At 52.7% G+C, this 23,720-nt stretch overlaps 1 protein-coding gene across 8 annotated transcripts in view; it reads right to left on the bottom strand.

The window, feature by feature from the left end:
• Positions 1-23,720, bottom strand: part of Pitpnm2 (phosphatidylinositol transfer protein membrane associated 2) — a 100,663-nt gene that overhangs the window by 3,141 nt on the left and 73,802 nt on the right. For 3 of the 8 annotated variants that reach the window (XM_055606274.1, XM_055606276.1, XM_055606275.1), the window contains 22 exons: positions 22,801-23,015; positions 21,370-21,491; positions 19,572-19,799; positions 15,011-15,313; positions 14,137-14,232; positions 12,204-12,308; positions 11,972-12,042; positions 9,325-9,572; positions 8,694-8,883; positions 8,431-8,550; positions 7,342-7,592; positions 6,744-6,922; positions 5,299-5,469; positions 4,628-4,777; positions 3,608-3,772; positions 3,099-3,260; positions 2,183-2,331; positions 1,739-1,855; positions 1,321-1,437; positions 1,071-1,219; positions 817-966; positions 71-254 (listed from right to left, as the gene is read on the bottom strand). In XM_055606274.1, coding sequence (XP_055462249.1) covers positions 71-254; positions 817-966; positions 1,071-1,219; positions 1,321-1,437; positions 1,739-1,855; positions 2,183-2,331; positions 3,099-3,260; positions 3,608-3,772; positions 4,628-4,777; positions 5,299-5,469; positions 6,744-6,922; positions 7,342-7,592; positions 8,431-8,550; positions 8,694-8,883; positions 9,325-9,572; positions 11,972-12,042; positions 12,204-12,308; positions 14,137-14,232; positions 15,011-15,313; positions 19,572-19,799; positions 21,370-21,491; positions 22,801-23,015 — 3,642 coding nt within the window. The other 5 variants (XM_055606277.1, XM_055606278.1, XM_055606279.1 and 2 more) reach the window with 5 other exon arrangements.

The raw sequence follows: 23,720 nt of genomic DNA on the forward strand, positions 1-23,720 counted from the left end.
AGGACACAACCGTAGGCACGGGCCGGGCCTCCTCGCCCTCCCCTCCTTACCCAGTCCTCCCAGGCCGCACCTCAGAGATGAGCAGCTTCAGGAAGTTGGCCTTGTGCCGGAGCGGGTCGTGCACCAGGCCGTCACAGAAGGACACCACACCGTGAGGGAAGTTGTGCTGAGCCAGCCATGCCACTACCCGCTGCTTCTGCATGTCGGGCCGGCCGGTCACGTAGATGATGAGGTAGCCCAGGTCCTGCCAGTGTCTGCAGAGGCAAAGGGCAGCTGTGGTGCCATGGCTGTTCTGTCTCTTGAGCCTCCCTCTCTCCTGCCCACCTAGAGTTCATTTGAACCACTCACTCATCTTCAGCTGAGCCTTGTGGTACTCAGCTGCCCTGAGGGCAATCCTAGACACTTACGAGGCTGAGGCAGGAGGATGGCAAGTGTAGGCAGCCTGGGCAACATAGTGATACATTGTCAAAAAGTGGAGTGTCACCCATGGCAGAGTGCTTAACACCTGCATTGTCTGAGTGAAGCCCGGGGCCTAACACTAACACTATACACAAAGCACATCTTGGCCAGGGCTTGGACAGCAGTGATGAGGATGAATGGCAGTGTCAAGGCCTCCCTGCCACTGAGGTGGGGGCAGGTCTCCTAGGTACCCTCAAGGAAGCATCCTTGGAACTGGATTGGCATCAGGCATGCCAACAGCTTGCTCAAGGACACACCGGTCAGTGTGGCACCGGGCTCCAGACGGTCCTCAGGGCTGTGCTGTGTGCACTTGGCCTGTAGCCCGCCCACCTGACAGCAGGCCCTTTGGGCACTCACCGCACCACATCCACAGCCCCGGCGCGCACCTTGGGGTCGCTGCCCATGATGGACACACTGGCGGCAAAGGAGCCATCGATGCTGAAGACCACAAACTCTGTGCCCTTGGGGAGCACAGTGATGTAGCTGTCGGCAAATGTGTGGTCTCCCCTGGTTGTCAGGGATAGCTCGTCAGAACCAGCCAGAGCACCCACCCACTCCCTCCCTCCCACTCTCACCTCGCCCCTCCTGTCTACCCCAGCACAGGCACGTACCTGACCACCATCTTGATGGGGTAGACGCCCACCCCCAGGCGGTGTGTCTCTGGAATGGTGTAGGAGACACGCCCACTGTTGTTGGTCACCAGAGTATCTAGGTACAGCCACTCACCTGAGGGTGGCTGCATCATGATGTGCACATCCACCTGAAACCCAGGGAAGCTGGTTACAAGCTGGCCAGAGCCTGGGCTTAGCCCCCACCCCCTGGTCGGGAACAGAAGTACTACCTCAGGGACCTGTGCCTCACCTTCTCCCCGGTCAGGGTGACCATGTCCAGGGGCCCGTACATGAACCGGCCTGTCACAACCTGTGGGCCATCCTCATTGGCAACTGCATCACTGACCCGGTGGTTGGCTGTTACGTTCTGAGGGAGGAGAGGGCAAGGTGAGGTGAGCAGGGAGACAGAGAGTGCTGGGGTCTTCTGGGCTCAGCTAATGCCTCGGCGAGTGGGTCTGAGGGGTGAGCTAAGGTTCTGAGCCAGGCAGCCGCTGCTGCTGTGGTCCAGCCTATACAGGCCAGGTAGAGAGGGAGCCAGCCCTGCTGTCCCTCCCTCCCTCCCTCCCCACTGGTCAGATGAGACAGTTCACAGTAGTTTGATGGGCTTCTGATTGTACTGGACTACACGGGATGACAACTATGGGCCTGGGCGCCCGGCAGACCCTCACCCGCAGCTTCACATGGGTCCTCTTGCGCTGCCACTTCTCTCTGGGTTGCGAAGGCGTGAACACTGACACCTCCTTGCCGTCCAGCTCCAGGATACTGGAGCTGTCGTGCCGCATGACCTGGGGGACACAGGCAGGTCATGGAGAGGCTCAAGCCTGGGTGGCTGCTCTAGAAAAGGCCCAGCCGCCCCAGGAGCTGGCAGTGGGCATCTGGCAGTCTGCAGTATTATCAAACTCTCTAATCTTGCCTACACCCCCTACCCCCGGCTGGTTCCCATCTTTGCTGTGAATATGCACTTTGTCCCACTCCAACACTCCCTAGGCACCAGGCACCCTGGTATGAAGTTTCCTCTACTCCACCTGCTCCTGGCCTGATTGGGCAGGGCGGAGCCCTTACACTCTCTTGGGGCCTCCTATAAGGCCCAGTTAGGTCTGGGCAATGAGTACCTGTCTCAGCAGAAAGGACACCACATCGGTTGACTCCCAGTAGCTGGCGTGGAAGAGGTGAGGCAGGGCCACTGTGGGGAAGGCCGTGAGGGCATCGGGACAGTACAGGGCGTAGTCAATCCGCTTCTGGCCCCACCACTTGGCAGCGACTGCCAGGAGGAAGGGTTGTGATGGCACCTGGGCTCTCGGACAGAGACCCTAGCGGGTCACCTGTTCATCTTGGACTAGCCCTCCCTCCAGGTGCAGTCAAAGCAGGTTTTCTCCCAGGCTAGTAACAGGCAAGCAGGCAAGTGCAGAAAGTGCCCAGGCAGCCTTGCTGCAGGGAGTACAAAGCCTTGTGGCAGTGCTGGCAGGCGTGAGGATTTCTGGAGCAGGATGAGCTGTCCTGATGCTGATGGTGATCCAGAAGAGCCCCTGCCCCATGGCCTGCCCAGCCCTCTATGTTCTTCCTACTCCTAAGGCTCGGAGATGACTTTGGAGGGCAGAGAGAGACCTTGGTTTGACAATTATGGAACCTTCAGATAAGCCCCGCTGCCCTTTCCTAGTGCCTTGCCTGCAGCAGAGGTAGAAGGGTAAGCAACGAGGCCTAGAACCTTGGAGACAGCGAGTGTCCTGTCTCCAAGGGATATAGCATGGGACATGCTATGGCTGGTGGCTGCACATAGGTGCCTCTCTGATGATGCTTGCTTCATGGGGCCTAGCTCCTGTGAGTTCTGCCCATGGACTGTGAGACAGGAACCCCAGGTAGCTCTACCCCTGCCCTCTTTTCCCTAGAGGCCTGCATCCTCCCCTCCCCAGGCTGTTCCCTGTTAGCCTCAGCAGGAGCAGGCGGACAAGGCCTAGCAGTGAGCTGGTGAGGCATGCTTGGCGAGTGAGTGATCTTGAGTTAGAGGGGAGAGCGCTATGGATGGGGTACCTTCTCTGATGTCCAAGTCAGGGAGGCAGGGGGCCCTCTCCAGGTTGGGGCCTACCTGCCTTGCCCTGGTACGGGGACCTTGGGTGGTAGGGGATGGGGGAGGCAGGGCGAGTAAGGATAGGCGCCTGATGCTGGGGGTGTGGCTGAGCAACGAGGGACCCTCTGAGAAGCAAGAACAGGGGGAATGGTTCAGCCACACACACAAACCAGGGGCCCCTACATGGGTAGCAGACCAGAGAGGATACGAGGATAGGGCCAGGACCCACCAGGAAGACCCTTAAGAAAGCTGAAGTCTCAGAAACCCAGCCTCAGCCCAACTGCTTACCACAGCCTCTTCTCTACTCTCCCAGCGAAGTCAGCGCAGGCTGGCACTGCTGATCAGCCATTGTAGTCAAAGTACCCTGGCCCTGCAGGGGCTCAACACCCACTTCCTGCCTGCTAGATACTCCTATCACCCTCTCCCTCAGGGGCCCCAGATCTCTGGCAGGAGCACAAGGGATGACACTCACTCTGGGCAATGCTGGAGGCTGTGTAGCTCTCGGCCATGCCGGACACCTGACTGGCAATGCTGATCTCACTGGCTCTGCGGAAGCCACGGCTGGTAGGGGCTGTGCCAGGTGATGAAGGGGCTGCATGCTCTTGGAAGACTGTGTTGTGGGTCTGCAGTGCATCCGCTGTCGGGGGGGCAGAGGTTCAAGTAAGAGAAGGCCTGATCCTAGGTCTCCCAGCAATGGGAGGGGCCAGCTTACCAGGTCCAGCATACACTAGGTGCAGCTGGTTTAAGGTCTTGAAAGCCAAGGGCCTGAGCTGAGGCAGGGATGGGTTGGGCTGGGCAGAGAAGGGTGCACAAATGGACACAGACATGGGGTAGGGAGGCAAGGCATGGGTTCCTGCCCTCCTTGGCCACTTCTTCCCCACATTTGGCTTCACAGCTGCTCTCTTGGACCAGCAATAAGACCTTGGACAGAGGTCTTGGGCAGCTTCCCAGGGATGCCGAGTATAGGCTGAGGACTGAGAAGGAAGCAGACCCCAGAGTGGCCCTCACACATAGGCTACAGCTGGTCCTTGATGGTGTCTGAAGACAAAGGCAGGTACTGAGGGTCCAAGTTGTAGGCAGGACAGAGCAGGGCTCAGCTGAAGGAACCAGTCTGGATGCCATAGCAGAAGGTCTGCGCATTCTCAAGAAGGGAGGCAGTGAGACCCAGAGGCCCCAACTCCTTACACTAAGGTATTTTCCTAGCTGAGGTGCAGGGTTAGTTGCTTGAGGCTTCACCCTGTTGTCACATCCGCTCCCTTCAAAAGTCATATGCTGGCTGACACTGGGGCGGCCTCTATCCATCTCTGGGAAGCTGTGACCATTTTGTGTTAGGGTTGCCTCAGCTTCTGGGTTATCGTTTAGAGAAAGGGGGCACCAAGATTAATTTCCAAAGTCCCACAGACTCTGAGTGGCCAGAGAGGGCATGAGGGGGGTAGAGGACCGAGGGGCAGCAGCCAAGCAGACATCAGTCACCAGGAATGGGGGTACACACACTCAGCACAGCCCGGGCTCTGGCGGGGCCCATCCTGCCAGGTGAGCGCGGGAACAGGGATACTGGTCTCCAGGAAGCTGTCCCCATGGGGCAGAGGGGCCAGGGGGCCGCCCTCCAGGACCAGCTCTGGGTTTCTCTGCACGGTCTCGACTGGAGGCAGACGGGAAGAGAGCAGAGAGGACAAGAACAGACACTCAAGTGGGCCATCTGCACATGTGCTGACACAAACAAGGCTCCTCGAGGACCAGGACAGGACAAGATGCCAGGATACACACTGGAGCAAGGGGATGGGTCATTCTGAGGGTGATCCCTCCCATACTTCCAGCCATCTCTGAGACAGCCGCCTACCACTATGGGCCCAGTGTACAATATCCCCAACTTGTAGAAGGTCGTTAACCCTTTCCCTGTTGGGTTGAAGGCCCTAGGCAGGAGGGAAGGGAGCATGGCCCTGGCTGTTGTTGGGACCCCTCAGAAGGCTCTGACAGCAATCAGTCTTGCCTGACAAGGTTCTGGAGACATGACTATACTGCACCTCAGTGGGACAGATGTTCACTGGGGACAGGTGTCTGCCTCTGCTTCCCTTTGAGAAGACCCACAGTATGTCAGGGGCTATGACGTAGCAGTTATCCCCAACTTGAAAAATCACCCCCCACCTTCCTGGGGAGCCTCACCCAGCAGTGTGGAGCAGCCATCCCCCAACGGGTAGCGTTGGTATCGGGGGATGTTGAAGGGTGGCAGGGTGTGGAAGCGCCGCTCCAGTAGTGGTTCTAGGCGGGAGGCTGAAGGGTCCGCAGGGTGGAAGAGGTTGTACACTTGCTGACATGCTGGCCGAAGCTGGAAAACTGGGGGAGGTGGAGAGCAGAGAAAGGAGAGTTTGGGTAGTAGGTAGCAGGCCCAGGCTTCCTTAGCCTGTTTTTATAAATTTGGGATCTTTGTGGATCACTGTCCCTTTATTAATAAAGAGATTTATTTTTTGAGACAGGGTCTTACTATGTAGCCCTTGTTTGTACTGAGCATGAACTCTTCCTGCCTCAGCCTCCCGTGGGCTGGGATTACAAGTTTGTTCCAATTCTTTTCTTTTCTTTTTTTAAGTTACAAAGATGATAGTGACATGGGTAAGAACCACAGTTTGGCACTGAGGGAATGCTGAACAGCAGATGGAGGGCTCCTTCTGCCCAGGCTCCCCTGCAAGGCTCCACATGCATCTTTGGCTGGGTATCACAGGTGCACATTGGCTCAAGTCGCCCCAGCAGTGCTTGCCCATTCCTAGGCTGCATCCTGGCACTGTGAGTGTCAACCGGGTGCCTTCCTTGGGAACTGGGCACCTCCCTTCTAATCCACATCCATGAGTGCACATAGGCTTTCTGAACTTGGCCTTTTCACACCAGCATGTGTAATTCTAACTTATTCTTCCTTGGGGAGGCAGGGCATCCCACAGAATGTTCTCTGCATGTGTATGAACATCTGCGAGGCTTGGCTGAGCAGGAGGACAGCCCTATCCTGCAGGAGACAGCTGCCCCAGGGTATGCGCAGTTGTGGAGTCCTCCTCACCAACAGCTGCTCTTGCTACCCTGTAGACAAGCAGCAGCAAGGGCATTCATTGGTGGGCACTGAATCTAGGGCCTTCACTTTAATCCCACAGTTGACCTGCTCTTGGCTTGTCTAAGCCCCCAGAGCTTGTTTCCACTCTGCCCCTGGGGATATGACAGCCACTGTGGGGATCATGTGCACCTCTGGGGCCTGTGCTGTTGGTCAATGCTGGCACAGATCAGGGATTTCTGGAATTCTAGGATGCCACCTCATCTCCAGGGACTGTGAGACGCTATGGCCACATCTGTCCCTACGGGTGGACCCTGAACCAGAGACTGGGTCTGTTTTATCTGACCTCCTTTACCCTGCCGTGTATCCCCACTGTTTCAGGGGACCTTAGACAGGTCTGAAGGAGTAGGCTTCAGGAGATGGGCAGGTGGCTGAGCTGCTGGAGAGGCAGGGAAGGGCAGTGGCCTTTGGTGGGTAGAGATAGTCAAAGGGCTGGGATGTGACCATGCCTTGTGAATGATCCCTGGAGGGCCCTGTTCAGCTCATGTAGCCTGTCCTATGTCTGCAGGGCTCTCACCGTCCAGGGAAGGGATCACCGTTTTCCTCAAGGCTAGGACTAGCCCCAGTGGGCACCCGAAGAGGAAGAGGTCGGCGATCTCGAAGTCAAACTTGCCCAGGGTCCCGGCACCGTCCAGCATCGTGGAGCTGCTTGAGCGGCGGGAGCTGGGCTCATTCCTCAGGACGCTGGCGTGGAGGCTGCGGTGGGGGGTGTGCATGTCACCCAGGGTCAGTTTCACTAAGGTCAGGCTGGGTCTCATGGTCGCTTAGGGACCAAGTCCTGTGCTGCTCTGAGTGCAGGGCTACCCGGCACCTGTAAGGACACTCCTAGTGACAGCGGGTCACAGCCTCTCTAGAGGAGTGTACTGCCTTTGAGATGGCCCTGATGGGATCACACTGCTCCTGACTCTGCCTCACTCCCACCCTCAGGACAATGTTTCCAGTGGCTGAGGGTGGCCCTTGTTGTATATAGGACCATAGCACCCAGTAAGTGGGAAATCCTCCAAACAGTAACTCCCAGAACCCCACACATGCCTTTGGCATGTGGACTGCCAAAGGAGCTCCCTGGTTCCTTCATGCTGGGCCCTTTCTCATCCTAGTAGCCTTGCAAACCCTACCTGGACAGGAAGGCCTGGTGTTGCTGGATGGTGTCCAGCTCATAGGTGGAGGAATCGCTCCTTTTGCGAGGCAGCTGCCTTCTGGAGTCTTCGGTGCCATTGCTGCGGGGGATGTCAATGTTGCTGCGGCTCAGGTGCCGACTGCTCTCCAGGCTGGAGCCTCCACCACTGCCACCGCCACTGCCACCGCCACCGCCACCGGTGCAGTGTGCTGCATTCACCAGGATGCCCGGGGACAGCAGGTCAGCGTCCTGGAATGGCCATGGAGGCTCACTGCCAGGTGGTCCCTGGCCTAGGCCCTTCTTCAGTGTTCTATGAGACCCTCCCTCCTGACTGCAGGCCTGCTGGCCACTGCCCAGCTGCAGGCTTCTCACCCAACCAGAGGAGAAAGTCTTGTCTCCCACTGCCCCTCAGACTACTGGCTAAGTCCTAGCAGCCTCCATTCCAGGACTGGTTTGGCACACAGTTATCTCTCCCAGGTGAAAGCCATTCTACACCAGGAAGACATCAGGGTTAGACAAAGAGGAGTGCCCACCTCCCAGGGCCAGAGCTGTGCCATGCAACGCAGCCCCTGGTGTGTGAAGCCCCATGCTCTCTGGGCTCGAACACATGCAATGGTTCTCCAGACCCCAAGCTCCAGTCTGCCACCTGTGGTCACCCACACCAGCAACCTGTGTCCTTCCCATCTTGTCTCCTGGGGGGATACTGAGGTACACTTTCAATGCTTTCAGGTTGCTGTTGACCTGTTTTGGGTACTTTTGTGACTTAGCCTGAGACCCAGGGCTTTTGTTCTCCATCTCTTTCCTAGCCCTCTCAGCTCCTGCTCCAGAGGGAACTCCTGCTGGGTCTCATGGGCTTTGGGCATATTGAATGGACAGAATAGACAGAGCAAAAATTGTGGTATTGTCCTGGTCAGCTCCTTGAGGTTTGGGCTGGGCACACTGTTTGTAGGACACAGCACAGGTCAGCTGATGGCTTGGTGGCTTTCAGCAGGAAAGGCAGCCAGTCTCCGTGGCATACAAAAAACAGCAGGCCTTAGTGGAGGTTTGGGACCAAAGGATGCCCCACCTTCTGCCCCTGCTCTGGTACCTGCATGCTGACCACGCTGCCCCGGCGGCTGCTGCTTTGACTCTCAGACACTGGCTGGCCACTGTAGCATAAGGCATCAAATGCCAGGATGCCCCCAACACAGTCTCCAATCAGGCAGACCTGAAGGCAAGAGGGCAGAGGCCTAAGTCTTCACCATACTTGCTGGGCTGCTAATTGGGAAAGGCAACCCCCTGCTCCCCACAACCTGGTCCTTTGGTCAGCCCACCCTGAAAAGTTTTTCTGTACCTGCTGACACCACTCACCTGTCCGTTGAAGGTCACACCTTCCTGGGACTTTATAAAATCTCCATAGGCCAGGTTGGCCCGCTGAATCACTGTAGCAACTGCCTCCTGGTACTGGGGTGAGGAAGTGGCCAGCAGGGGCAGGGCAGCCAGGGGGATGTGGTCCTGGCTGCTAGACAGACAGCCCTCATCATGGCCGTAGGGACTGAGGCTGGGGGGAAGGGGCTGGGTCAGCAGAGGGCAGGTGAACTCAACTTGACCCGAAAACCCTCCCCTGATGTGGAAAGCAAGCCAAACAGAGCTGCTGCCTGTCCCAAAGTGCTCATGGAGACACTGCCAGGGAGGCCTTGAGCAGGCTCAGAGGGCCAGGGCCACTGAGTAGACTCATATCCCAAGGCAGGACAGCATGCCCACTCTTTAGAATTGAATCATGGACTCAGCCTGCGGACTGTCCTCCTTGAATCTGAACCTATCTTGTCTGCACAGGCTCTGCTGCCTCCAGGCTGAGGGGGATGGATGGTGGGAAAAGACCATCTGGATAGAGGGCCTAACACTGGGGAGCCATGCAATGCTCAGGGCCAGAGGTGGGGACAGTGTGTTGCTGCTTCTCCCTGTGGGGCATGATGGGTGTTGGCAAGCATATGCCACTCACTTGGAGACGAGGGCGAAGGCGTCAGCACAGATGGGTGGGCAGGGCACCAGGCGGATGGCTAGGTGGCCTAGGGCACTGGGGTAGTGCACACGCATGACGGTGTCGAACACGTTGCTGATAGTATTGGTGTCACCCTGCTTGGAGCTGGGGTCCCCGGCTCCTGTGTCCAGGATGGTGCCTCCATGCAGCACCAGCAGCAGCACGTGAATCTTGGAGGGTGGCGCAGCTAGTGGCTGGCTCACCTCATCCTGCATGGGCAGTGGTGGGCATGAATTCCTTGCCAGGCCCCAGATGCCCTAGTTTCTTTGTTTTTGTAGTGCTGGAATTGAACTTAGGACTTCACAAATGTCGTAGGCAAATGTTCTACCCCTGAGCTATATTCCCCGCCTTAGAGACATGGGTTTTGGTTATCTGGTTTTGGGGTCTGGGGTTCACACTCTCGGCCCCTCCCCCTTGGTTGCCTACAAGGATTAGAGACTGGAGAAGGAGTAGTGTGGCCTGACCAGGGTCACGGCAGATTCAAGGAAAAGTATTTTCCAGAGAAATCAACAGTTCCACCTTCTTCAGGGTCTCAGGCAGCAGCTTCTGTTTGAGCTACCAGGCCTCTGGATGCCTCCTGTGTGTTTGCTTTTAGGTATTGGTCTGGCTTGACCCAATCAATCAGGCCATGCTGGCACAGAGTCATAGGGGTTGTTAGGAGTGGTCAGGGCCAAGGGAAGTAGTCTCACTCTGAGATCCTCCACTCCTCACTCTTCACTCTTCACTAAGTCCAAAACCCCATTACTTCTAGAATGTAAAAACAAGGTCCTTAAGAACAGAGATATCCTGGCAGAGGCAGGGTCCTAGCATATTGCAGCAGGAAAGGAAGATCAGGTCAAGAGCCTATCTTCCTACTGGCCTGCTATACTGCTATGCAGCCAAAGTGAGACCGTAGAATATACACTGCACAGAGCTACAGAGCTATTCCTCTCATAGACAAGGTAGAAGGGTGGAGAGGCCCAGGCACTACTCAGTCATATGGCTCATCAGCAACAAGACAAAATAGCATCCAAAGCCCCTGCTAGTTCTCCTGGAAGGCCAGGCTGTGGCGCCCTATTCCCAGAGGCCTTTCCTCAATGTCCAGTGAGTTCCTGGTATGTGTGTGAGAACGACCACTGGTTTATATCTGTTGAGCCATGTTTTATGTCCAGGGGTGTGGGACTAGGTGGGGAAGAGAGTAAAAGAGACTAGTCTTGGGCTTGCTCTCCTCCAGGGTCTCGGGTAGGAAGAGCTATGTATACAGGGACTGCCCACCACAGGCTGGCCTGGGCAGAGGGAATGGTGGCCACTCCCATCATGATCAAGTGCAGGGGCTTCTCCAATACAGTGAGCACAAAGTTATGGAAGAGATGTCTATGGCAGCCTCTCAGGGAGGTGAGTCCAGCTGTACCTTGTCACCTGGGGAGAGGTGGACTGGGCTGGTGACACTATCTCTTGTGCACTTATCTGGATGGACCCCTCACTGGTTAGCCCTTCAGGGATACCCGAAGGCCCACAAACACAGCTTTCCTTACCCTCCACCTAAGACAGGAATCCCCCAACCCTGCCCTGGACTCTAGTGGCAGCAGAGATCACAAGCATGGTCAGTGCAGCTATGGAGAGCCAGGGCAGACCCCAGTCAGTGTTTCTAGCAAAGCCACCCTTTCACAAAGGGAGGTTTCGGTTTGGGGGCTAGCGTCGGCGGAAGGGTCTGACTTTGGATGGCAGTGCCCAGAATTAGCTGGGCAACTCAAGATGCACATCCCATGGCAGATCCGAAGCCTCAGGCCCCGCCCCTCTCCTGGGGCAGCGCTGTCAGAGCTGTGTGCGCTGAGTCAGGAGGGCCTCTGCTTGCCCTGTCTAACATTAGCAGCAACTAACAATGGTTGCCCTCACCTTTTACCCCTTCTAGAAAAGTGCACTTCCACCTCAGACCTCAAAACAGAAGACCCCAGAAGGGGAAGAGGTGTACCTGCCTCTCCCAGGCCTTCCAGGGGAGCCAGAGTTCCCATGGAGGTGCTACCTCCACCTTGAGCAGCCTGGAGACAGAGCAGGGCAGTGATTATGGCCATAGCATGGGACAAGCCCAGCCCAGCCTGGCTCCTGCCCTGGTGCAAACAGCTCTGACAGCCTGCAGGTGGAAGGGGCGCGAGCTCCAGCAAAGAACCCCCGAAGTGGACACAGGCTCTATAAAGACAGCTTTATTGGACGCACTGAGTCCTGCCTGGCCCAAAGGGCCCCTGAGCCACAGCCACATCACTTCTGCCTAGGCAGCTTTGGATTCTTTCCCTTCTTTCTCTTTCCTTTTCTCTTCTTTTTCCACCGAAAGAATGAGAATATGCTGCAGATCTTACTTCCTCTCTGGAATTTACAAGGGTCTCATTTATTTTCCCAAAGGAGGAGCCTGGTCAAGGTTTTCCTTGGGGGCTGTCTGTGGTCCCTGGTTCTCAGGAACACATAGGGTTGGCTGGTGTCTCCACAGAAAAGTGGCAAGGAAAGGGACTCCAGGCCTCTCTGGTTAATGTCTGGCCAAATGTGGCTAGAAGGCTCCAGGGATCTCTGCCTCTGTCCTCTGCACCCAGGACCCTCCCCACATCCTTGGTCTCTTAGTGTCCAGGTGGGCACCCACCTCGATGATGTTCAGCTGCTCCACGCTGGAGGCCACCCTGAACTCAGAGCCACTCTTGTGATAGAGACCATCTGCAATACAGAAGCCACACTCGTAACTGCTGGTGCAGTGCACACCTGGGAGCCAAAGGGGAGCTCTGGCCCAAGGGTCCCACAAGCCTCTGGGTCCCACCATTATGTGGGAACTGGATAAGACAGGAGTGGACTGTACCCTCACCCCCAAGGCTGGTTACCTTGTGGGTCCTCAGGCTCTGGATTCTCCATTTTGTCCATGAGGTCATTGGAGTTCCACTTAGTGATGTCCTGGGGGTATATTTCCTCCTTGTTGTACAGGTTCTCTGGAGGAGAAAGAGGGAGTTGAGTGGGGGTGGAGACACACTGGGCCTCCTGTGCCCCTGGAGTCACATGCCCACTGTACCCAGCTGTCTTATCCCTCCCTGTCTTGAGAGGACAGCCAGGCAGCTGCAGACCACCTGGCCTTCCTTCCCCCTCACACCATGTTAGTGTGCCATTTAGTATATTCACAATGCTGTGCAGACATCATCACTATCTAATGCCAGAACATTCTCATCACCTTCAATGGAAAACCTGTGCTCAGGCCCAAGCAGTTAGGCCTCATAGCATTATGCGCTCTCCTCCAGGCCTTTGCCTCTCCTGGATATTTTCAGTGACAGGATCACACACTATGTGGTCTTCTGTGCCTGGCTGCCTTTGTCCTCACAGCTCTGTGCTTCTGAGCTTCGTTTGCTCTGCAGGGTATGGTGGCTCTTCCTTCCCTTTTACAGATCTACCATTGTCTTTGTTTATCTGTCTGCAGCTCATGTTTAAAGTCCAGAAAACAGCTCAGTGAGGATGCAGTTATGAATTTGAAGCCCAGGACTGGATCTCATCTTTGCTTCTCCAGAACTGCTCCCAGGCTCAAGGAACACCCTCAGTGCTGGCCCTCTCCTCCCTGGGCTGAGGCTGGGCTCCTGGGCAGGATCAGAGAAACCTGCTGCTCTGGTGTCTGTGTCTGTCCCTACAGCAGTGGTTCTCAACCTGTGGATCTCGACCCCATTTGGGGTCACAGACCAGATATCCTGCATATCAGTTATTTATATTATGGTTCATAGCAATGGCAAAGTTCTGGAGTAGCAATGAAATAATTTTATGGTTGGGGTTACCATAACATGAGTGACTGTATTAACTGGTCATAGCATTAGGAAGGATAAAAACTGCTGCCCCAGTTTTCCAACACTAGGTATGTATATTTCCTCTATGTATGTATGGACAAAGAGCCAGCTGGGAGGGGTGAGGCACCAAAGACACCCTTCTCCATTCTTTTCAAGTGCCGAGGTTAGCTCAGGAGCCTCTTGCCACCCCTTTCCAGGCTGTCGACTTCCCAGACAAGTCAACCGTCTCCTTTTTTGTTTCGCTGGACACTGATTCCCCAAGTTCTCTCCCCGTAGGTCTGGCTATCCAGTTAACTAAGATGCAGCACTTGGGCAGCTCCTTTGCTCCTCCACCTGATGGTGGCAGAATGAGAGGACCTTGCTGTTCGGCTGTGGGCATGTTCCCATCATTCTGAGCTTCTACCCTCTGCATGCTCTGGGATAGGCTGTGCTGCCAGCAGGCAGTAGGACCCATTGTTCTTTCTGGGCCTGCATGCTGGCTCCTCTGGCTTCTTTAAAAGCATATTTGTGGTTCCATGTGAGTGAGGCACTGCTTGCATCTTCCAGCACAGGTGAGCAACTGGCTGTGTGCCGGCTGTGCTTATTTTGCAGTTAGTGGGAAAATGGGCAGTTTGTCCAGTTTGTTTATTGCTTTTTCTACGGTATCTACATTAGATGCATATTACTTTGCATTTAATGAAGAAAGGCAACAGCAAACAATAAAGCAAGCACATTTAGGATACTGTAAGTCATATTTCTTAAGGAGATAAATTCACCTGGGAAACGCTTCAGTAGAATCATGTGTCAGAGGTCGGGGTTTACGAGAATGGTACCTTCCTTCCAGGCCCTGAGTCCTGACTTGTAATTAAGCCCCTAGACTCAAAGGAGGTGGATTCCCAGTGACTGCATCTCATTCTCTGTGTTCTACTCCCAAGTCCCAGGCTGTCTGCTGGGACAGTGTTTCTTCCTACCTGGCCCAGGAAGAGCCCACAGGCTGTAGGAGCTACCTGCCTACCTTGTGCATCGAAGAACTCTTCTTCTGAGCCTTCATCAGAGTCCCTGGCGATACTCTGCATTCTCCACTCTGAGATGCTATGTCGGGAGGGGCTGGCTGGAAGGCAAAACCACAGTGTGATGATCTAGCTTGCAGAGGGCTCTGTTGAGCCAGCCACAGCAGGTAGGGAGTTGTGATGGCAACTTGGAAGGCTAGGTGGGCACCATCAGAAAAGTTTGCCATAGACAGACATGAAGAAACTAGGGGCAGAATGTCTGGCCTTTTCCAGGGGAGTGCTCTGCTACTTCATGATAGTATGCAGTCTTGTCCAGGGAGAGCTTAGGACATGAGCTCAGATGAGCCCTGAACTTGACCATAAACAACTCCTTAGATGTGGCCACATCAGAGCTGACAAATAGAGCACTGGTTGCAGGGTAGTAGGAAGAGATGGGGGACCATGCTTTTACTCATCTCATTCCAACACCGTAAGCCCAGGGCCAGGTGCACTGGACTTAGAAGGGGGTTGGTTACAGAGGCATGACTGGCCACACAGGGGGTTACAGGGCAGGACTGGCTGCACAGAGGGGACCTTGCTTCATCTTGTTGTCCAGGATCGGATCCCTTGAAAATATCTTCTCTCACTGGGGAGTCTCCATGGACTCACTCCCAAGATTTCCTCAGTCAAAGGCCGTCTGTTTGGTGCTTATAGGGTGGAAAAGGCCAGCTTCACCTGGTGAAACCCCACCTGGTACCAGTTAGAAAGTAAAAGGCTCCAAAAAGTTAGCTCCATTATGTCCACAGGAAAGACCCAGAGCGACAAGGACACAGCAGTGGCATGGCCACCTTGGAAACTGGAAAGATAGGCCTTGCATCCAAAGGTAGGAACCTAGCTCACCTCCTCGCTTGGAGGACCTTGAGGACTTGGAGGAGGTGGACCACTGCTTTTTCAGGCCCCGCCCCAGGGGCTCCCCATTGCTGCTGCTGGGTTCAGAGGCTGCTCCAGATGCCTGGTCCTGGGCAGTGCTGTCCTTGCAGAGTTCTGAGGTTCCTTCTTCCTCCAAAAACTGGGCCATTTTGCGGGACAGCATGAGCTGTACCTCCCTCTCCAGTGCTCGGATGTTCTCCATGTTCAGCCCGTACCACTCATCCTGCCAGCACCAGGCCTGCCGGTGGGCCCGCACCATCACCCGCCGCAGGCCTGCACAGAGCCAGAGGACAGAGGTGGGATCATATCAGAGGCAGTGTGCCCCTGGGCAAAGATGTAGGTCAGGCTAGACTCACTGTTCATATGTGCCTCAGGTTCCCTATTGTCAACCTAGAACCCTGGCTCCCAGTGGCCTCAGGAGCTGACAGTAGCTGTACACCTAGAGGGCAAGCCTTGTAAAGTAATAGCTCTGGTCAGATGTCCCAAGGGAAAGTGGCATTGGACTTTTCAAAAGTCTCCTGTCTATATTTTTCTCGTTGAATTTCCCATAGAAGATCAGATTTTAAAATGGGTTCTCTCCCAGCCCCAACTCTGTGTGTGTGTGTGTGTGTGTGTGTGTGTGTGTGTGTGTTGTGTATGAAAGCCAGAGGTCAACTGAGTGTCTTTTCAGAGGTCAAAGACACTGAGTGTCTTTCCTCTGTTGTTTTTCTACCTTATTTTTTTGAGGCAGGGTCCCTCATCGAACATAAAGTTTGTTGATTTGGCTAGACTGGGTGCTAGCAAGTACCAGGAATTCTTCCATTTCTGCCTCCCCAGCACTTGGATTCACCATTAAGTCTGGTTGTTTTATGTGGAATTAAACCTCAGAGTCCTCACAGTTCTGTGGTAAGCATTTTACTGAGTCATTTCCTTATTCTATGTGCATGCCTTTAATCCTAGCACTCAGGAACAGAGGCAGGTTAGATGTCTTGAGTTTGAGGCTAGCTTGGTCTACAGAGTGAGTTCCAGGACAGCTCTGGCTACACAGAGAAACCCTGTCTCAAAAAAAGAAAAAAGCATAACAGGCAGTAAAACATTAATGTCCACACCAACCAGCAAAGCAACAGTGTTCTCAGAGTCAAGGTTTTTCAGGGGTTTTCCTCTCTGCCTCAGACTCCTCTCTACTGTGTTGTGGTAAATTTAAAAGATATGGCCTAATAAATAGTTATTATTAGGCTATGATTATTATGTGGTATTATCAATCAAATAAAGACACAGACACCTATTGTATTTTATAAAATAGCCTTTACCTGGGGCACTGCAGATATTAACCCTCTAAACTAACTTTGCCTCTTAACCCCAATCTTGAGCTACCTCCTATCCATGGTCCCAAAATACTTATAATGTTCTCCCTCCATGCTGATCCAGCCATGTGCTCCTTTCCCACACTAACCCTTCTCCTCTGATCCCGTTTCCCTCCTCATGGTCCCTTGACCCCAGCCTTCTAACCTCATATTCCACCTCTCTTTCTGCCAAATCCCACGCTTTTGACATTTTTATTAACCAATCAGCTTTAAAATAGGTAGAGTAAGGTTATACAACACAGACAGGTATACATAAGAATGTGCTCCTCTGAGCAGGAACAAGATCTTGGGGGCCAGTAATTAAGATTAAAATACATAGAACCAGACCAACCCCCAACACTATCCAGAAGTCCTGGGTCCTGGGATTGGGGTTTGTTGCTTCCTCTGTTTCTGGGTTTAATGTGCAGATGTGTTTTCTCCAGTGTGTTAGAATGGTCTGGCTGGCGATATTTACACATGTGTGCTGAGCTCTGTGTTTCCTGCCATGTGCTTCTCTGGCTGAGTCTCCCTTTCCCACATTCTTGTGTGGTCTAGGTGTGGTGTTTGCTCTGGCACAGTATGGATGCATCTGAAATGCTCTTTTACTTAGTTCTTTTCCTGCTTATGGGTCTTTGGCTCATCTGTGTAATTTTCTAGTCTGTGGTTCTGAACATTCTGACACGTACATGAATTTCTCCAGGGGATATCCTGGAGAGGAGTGATGACTGGTTCTCAGGGCACACATCCTTTGCTTTCTCAGAGAATTCTAGGTGGCCTTCCAAGAGGCTAAACTCTGGCATATCCTTAGGCTTTGCCCCCCTCTGTCCCATGCCTACTTTCCTGACTCAGTCATTCTGAGAGGCCAGCTGCGGGGCCTTCTCCTCACCCATGGAACAGAATGGAGCTCTCCTTCAGCCAGGGCTGACTATATCCCTTGCCTACACCTGAGGGTGGTCTCAGACACAACACCAATGAACTTCTGTTTCCTTTTCTGGGCCTTTCTTCGGGGATCAAAGTCTACTCTAACCAAATGGAAAAGCTCCCTGGCACTGCACTACAGCTGGGGTCAGGCACAATGAGAACAGCTTAGGTTTGGGAGAGGTCTGGGAGTGATCTCTCCCAGAGTGTTTGTGAATACACTGATGTTCACTGAGGCTCACAGGATCTGCCTCTAGCTCTGCAGAACCGCCACTATCACACCTCACAGGTGAGGAAAATGGGACTCAGCGAGGCAATGCTAACGCTATGACAGTGTGGGACCTCATGTCCCAGCTGTCCTAACTGTACCCTGTCCTTTTTTCTGAGGAAAGAGATGACTTTTAGGAAGCTGAAGAGGCTGGGTTTTGCCAGAATCTCAGGGGTTACTGGTGACAGAGGAGGGCATGGGGCCCACAGAGCCTGGGAACCACTATCTCCAGAACCAGAAGCCCTAAGAGGGCCATACTGGAGATTACAGTAAGGGGTGGGATAACCCAGCAAGCCAGTGGAGAAGGGAGAGGGTCAGGGCAGCCCCACAGTCCTCTCAGCTCTCATGCTGCCTGTGAGATGAGATCTGTGCTTGCATTTCAGAAGGTGGGGACTACAAACAGGAGGGGAAAGGCCCAGCGGGGTGGGCAGGCTGACTGATACCCAGGCTGCCTCTTATGACACCGTCCTCTTGGCTAGAGGTCTCAGAGTTAGAGATGTGAGAAAGTAGCAGGGAGTTTCTTAGGTCAGTCTCAGCTACGAGGTTAGACAGACAGACTGCAGGCATGCATCCCATCAGTCTCCTGCCACCTCCACTAAACTTTCATGGATCTTGCAGAAGCCTGTTGGGAAAAGAGCAGGCGATGATGGATTAGCGATGCTGCTGTGGGGACGGAGCTGGTGAAACTGCCCTTCACCATCAAGGTTGTTGTACATACTCCATCCTGCCTCTCTAGGTGGGAGGCCCCCTCCCCAGAGCCCAGCTCCTTGCTGACAGCATGGACACCTTTCCATAGTCTCTGGCATCTATGCTGTATGGGCTGTCTAATGACATTTCCACAGAATGTCTGTTCTGGGTCCAGTCTATGTGGGGTCTTTGGAACAGTGCCCCCATTATGGGTAATCATGAGTCAGTGTGACAAGGGTGGGCATATTGTCAGTGGTGTGGCTCTATTGGTGCCTAAAGTAAGTCTTCCTCATTTGTGATGTCTCAAGCTGACTGGCTGGGTGCTTCTGTGGGATCATAAATCTAGGGTTCCAAGGGAGGAGAAGAAAAACCTTGTGCAGTATTCCTTGGCTAGGAGCTCCCAGGCATCTGTTGGTCCACCTATTCCTTGGAGACCTGCTCTGGGAAGGGCCATGTGGTGTGAAGGGTACTATATCTGAGCTACTCTGCCAACTGAACCTTCCAGCCTGGGAAGAGACAGAGCTATGGCCCGGCTAGGGTCTCGGCTTCCCCAGGTAGAGGAAAGAAAAGCCTGAGAGTTAGAGGCCCCAGTGGCAGATGTCTACAGGGGCCTGGGTGCAGTGCAGGCTACACTATCAAATACCAGCCAGGTCAGGAATGTCTGGGCAGTGTATGAGGCATCTGTATGGACAACAGGGACACTGGTCATGGATGGTGAAGATAAGAGCGGGGAAGAGGAGATGGGCACAGGCTCTGGGGTTTGTGGTGGCTGTTTTTGCTTGCCAACTTGACTACAAGTAACTGGGCCCAATCAGCTGGGCACATCTATGAGAGATTTTTCTTGACTGGATCATTTAAGGTGGGAAGCCCCACCTTAAACTGGGGTCATACCTTCTGGTGGCAGCCTATATAAAGGGTATGAAAGAAAAAAGCTTTTGCTACTTTTCTGCTTGCCCTCAATGTCACCAGCAAGTCCATTATCTTCAATGCCATTATTGAATGCCATTACTTTTTCAGGGTTCCAGGGTATACTGAAGACCATTCAGCCTCATGGACTAAACAAACTATTGGATTCTTGGACTTTTCATCAGGAGACAGCTATTGTTGGAATACTTGGACCACAGCCTGTACAGTACTCTAATAAATCCTGTTTACACACACACACACACTTGCGCTCTCTCTCTCTTTCTCCTCTCTCATTCCATCAGCTCTGTTTCTCTAGGGGCTCCTGACTTAATACAGGGTTATCTTTTAGTAGGAAGCTGTAAGTACACAATCAGAGCATGTGGAAATGGAGGCGGATAGGTGGGTTTAGGCCACTCCTGCACATACTCACCAGTGTCATGGATGAATCTCTCAATCTTGGACTGCATGCCCCAGTATCGGAACTCCACCTTGCAGAGCTTGTAGGCACACATGATGGGGAGGAGCCGTTTCTTGTACTCCTCAATCCAGTTTTCAGAGAGAGGTCCCCGATGAGTTTTGACTGACTGGAAGAGCTTGGGGTCTTCTTCTGTCTTATACTCGTTGGGGGGCACAGGATCCTTGACGATGTCAATGATGTCTATGGGGACACCCTGCAAGTGATCTCGTCTGCCTAACTTTTATCCACCCTTTCCAGATCCTCCACCCTAAATCTCTGAAGGGCCCCGGGCTCATCATATATGATGCTGTGTGTGTGTGTCACTGGGGTTCACTGAACCTAGGGCTTCACACATGCTAGATTAAACATCGTACCACCAAGATAACATATATATATATATATATATATAAACTATAAAAAAAATATATATATATATATATATATATGTAAACCAGCCCTGTTTTTACTTTTTATTTTGAGACAAAGTCATATACTAAGATGTCCAGGCAGGTTTTGAACTTGTGATCCTCCCATCTCGGCCTACACGCCACTTTAACAACAGCCCATACTATCTGGCCTGGATCTTGTAGCTTTTTCTGAAATCGGCTTGACAAATCATGGTCTACGTGTGCAGGATAGTGGGCCGGTGAACCAAGGAGATAATTGGAAGAGAATTTTCATGAAGAATGGGATGGTAAGGGACAGACAAGGCTGTAGAAATCCTTCCAGAGTAGGGTAGCATTTTGGACAAAGGAGTAGAACTGGGAGGCCGAAACAGCCGATGTAGCACTGGTGCTGGACTGAAGTGGGATTCTGGGGACCACTGGGATGCCCACTGGGGACAGGAAACTGTTATGGAGGTGATGGAGAACCAGGCGACAATGGTCCCTTCTCTCTAGGGTAGGCACCTAAGCAAGCAGACCTGTGCCCAGAGATGACACTACCGAGGAGGCTGCAGAACTGTTAGGCCCTTAGATGTGTTTTGTTTGACAGCATAAGTTCACCTTTACCAATGTTTAAGAATTGGGAAATGTTTTCTTTTTCTTTTTTTTTTTTAAGATTTATTTATTATGTATACAGTGCTCTGCCTGCATATACACCTGTACGCCAGAAGAAGGCACCAGATCTCACTATAGATGGTTGTGAGTCACCATGTGGTTGCTGGGAACTAAACTCAGGACCTTTGGAAGAGCAGCCAGTGCTCTTAACCTCTGAGCCATCTCTCCAGCCCAAGAATTAGGAAATTTCACATAAAAAATCCCCATCTCTGACTTTTCCTTAAAAAGATTTAGCTGGGCATAGTGGTATATACCTTTAACCCCAGCACTCAGGAAGCAGAGGCAGTCAGATCTCTGTGGATTCTAGGCCAGTCAGGGCTATATTTGTTGTTTTGTCTAAACAACAAAAGCTTAACAAATGAAGACAGCCTCCTGCACAGTAACATCAGCTGGAGAGCAAAGCAGTAAACACCACAGGTCACTCAAGGTACAGACAACATGACATGAGGCAGCCCTCCTGCGGCATGGCAGTCTCAAATGGCTTTTAGCCAGACAGCACCCCGAGAGTACACATGTACACTTACAGGGAGGAAAAAGCCAACAGACTTGGCATGCACATCAAGTGCATGGAAGCCTGTATGCCTCACTCTGCCCCTGCCCCAGCTGGGACTCCAACCCACTCTCAGGATGAAATCAGGCAAGGGCAGAGGGCCACAGCCTGAGTGGTCTGGGGGTGGGAATGCTGCCTGCTAGGCTTCAGCCTTCATGCTCACCTGTTATCAGCTGGTTCTTTTCCACAGGAGACAGGTTGAACACATCATTGTTTTCCCCAGTATCGGTCTTATAAAAGGTTTCAATGTCAATGGAGAACTTCTCCACAAAGGGGCAGGTGAACCTGCGAGAAAGAACATCTGTTGGGACTGCACCCTGGACGACTGTTAGCAGCCTGTTGGACCACACTGGAAATAAGTAAGGTGAAGAGGTGGTGTGGTGGTTTGAATGAGAATAGCTCCATCACATAACTGAATTCTCGGTCCCTAGTTGATGAAACTGTTTGTGAAGGATTAGGAGGTGTGGTCTTGTTGGAGTGGGCATGTCACTGGGTGTGTGCTTTGAGGTTTCAAAAATCCACACCATTTCAAAAGTGCTCTCTCTTCGTTTCATGCTTGTAAAGAAGGTGTAAACTCTCACCTACTGCCCCAGCACCATGACTGCCTACCTGCTGCTGTGCTCCTTGCCATGATGGTCATAGATTCATCCTCTGAAGCTGTAAGCCTCAATAAACTCTCCTATAAGTTGCCTTGGTCACAATGTCTCTTCACAGCAGGAGAAACATCACCAAATGGGGGGGGGGGCGGGGTTTGGCTGAGATGTGATAGTGATGGCTATTTCCCATACTACCATCTTGTCCTAAGAACAGACAAGCTAGCTTAGGTGAGAAAGGGACAGAGATGAGAATTGCTGAACTTTTGTTGGTAGCTTCTAGAAGCCCCACATAAGGCAACCATATGGGTATGGTGTGGGGGAATGCATGCACAGCTACAATGGCAGTGTATTATAAAGACAGTGGATTTGGGCAGACACTCCTGGCACATGACACCTGCAAGAAACCCACTCTGACAACAGAACAGCTCCTCTCAGGGATGGAAAAGAGCTCTCTAAAATCCTAAACTAGCTCCCAGCATTCTTCAGGTGTAGGGTTTGTGGGGAGGAAGCACTGGGAGGCTAGAGGGGAGTACCCTCGCTTGGTTCAAGCTAGCACTACGAGGCAAAAAGTTGGGAGCTTTTGCTGGGGTTCTGAGAAAAATCCTGCTTACTGTGGGATACATTAAACATTGCTATAGCAACTGAGAATTCCAGAGAGGGGAGATCTTAGACCATCTGGTCTACCTTCAGTTCACACTTCTTCCCAGGCTATCTCTGTTCATGGGAACTTAGTGAATGTTCATTCCCTAAATTTTCCTAGATGGCAGCCCTTGTTTAAGCTCTGCCTTCATGACTTCCACTGGCATTTCTGGGAGGCAGGCAGCCAGGGCCATCTTTCCCTTCCTGCATGTGACCACTTGTGAACCATTAAAGGACATGTACGAGACAGTTTGACGCTTTCAGGGGTGCAGAGGTTGAGCCTGCCAGTAGAGTGCCTGGATACATGTTGCAGAGTTCCCCCGGCAGATGGCATGCTGAGGAGGTAGAGGCAGGCACACCTGGTTCGGGTATAGGGGTAGGCATTCCAGGACTCTTCTACCACCCGCAAGGCTGCCTTGGGCAAGATGGAGCGGAACCAGCCAGGGATGTGCATGCCCACATGGTACACCTTGTGGGTGTACTGCCCAGAGCCACCAGGACCATCTGTGTAGGGCCGGTTCTCCAGGATCTCCACGCCACTGCCTTGTCCATAGGTCTCATTTCGGCTTTTCTTCTGTGGGGGAAAAACATGTTGGTATTTGGTCAAAGCACTCTGCTTAAGACAAGGGGCTCAGAGGACCAGGAACAGGAAAGGTCTTTGGACTTGAGGCTGGTTCTTTCTGTGTCATTTCAGGACAACCCAGCCTCCTAAATCTACACTGTGGCTCCTTGAGCCCAAGCTTCCTGATGGAAGTGAAAAGAGTCCTGGATTTCCTCTTTAAGGTCCAAGTATTAAAAAGCACAAATCATCTATTCTACTCCTGTCCTAGGACTGAGCATTTCCAAAATGCACACTTTCCCCCCATTTCTCCTCTTTCAGACCATGTCTTTAGCTGACCTGAACTTCCTATTTAGATCAGGCTGACCTTAAACCTGAACTCACTTGATCTGCCTTACTCTGCCTCCGGAGTGCTAGGCTTAAAGGTGAGCACTGCTACATCTGGCCTCTCCTTTCTTTTTCTTTTCTTTTCTTTCTCTCAAGACAAGGTCATGCTGTGTAGCCCAGGACCGTATTGATTTGCATTTCTCCTGACTCAGTCTCCTATTGGGATTGCAAGTATGTGCCATCACGCTAGTGTTTGGATGCTTACTTTCCTGCTTCTACTCAGTTTTGCACTGTTTGTTCCAGCCACAATAATTAGGCAAAAGAAAGAAACAAGAGGCATCCAAACTGGATAAGAAAAAGTAAACCATCTTAGTTTGTTGAGGACTTAATCTT

This window comes from Psammomys obesus, unplaced genomic scaffold (genome assembly GCF_907164565.1).
Source record: "Psammomys obesus unplaced genomic scaffold, mPsaObe1.curated_primary_1811, whole genome shotgun sequence".
NCBI lineage: Eukaryota > Metazoa > Chordata > Mammalia > Rodentia > Muridae > Psammomys > Psammomys obesus.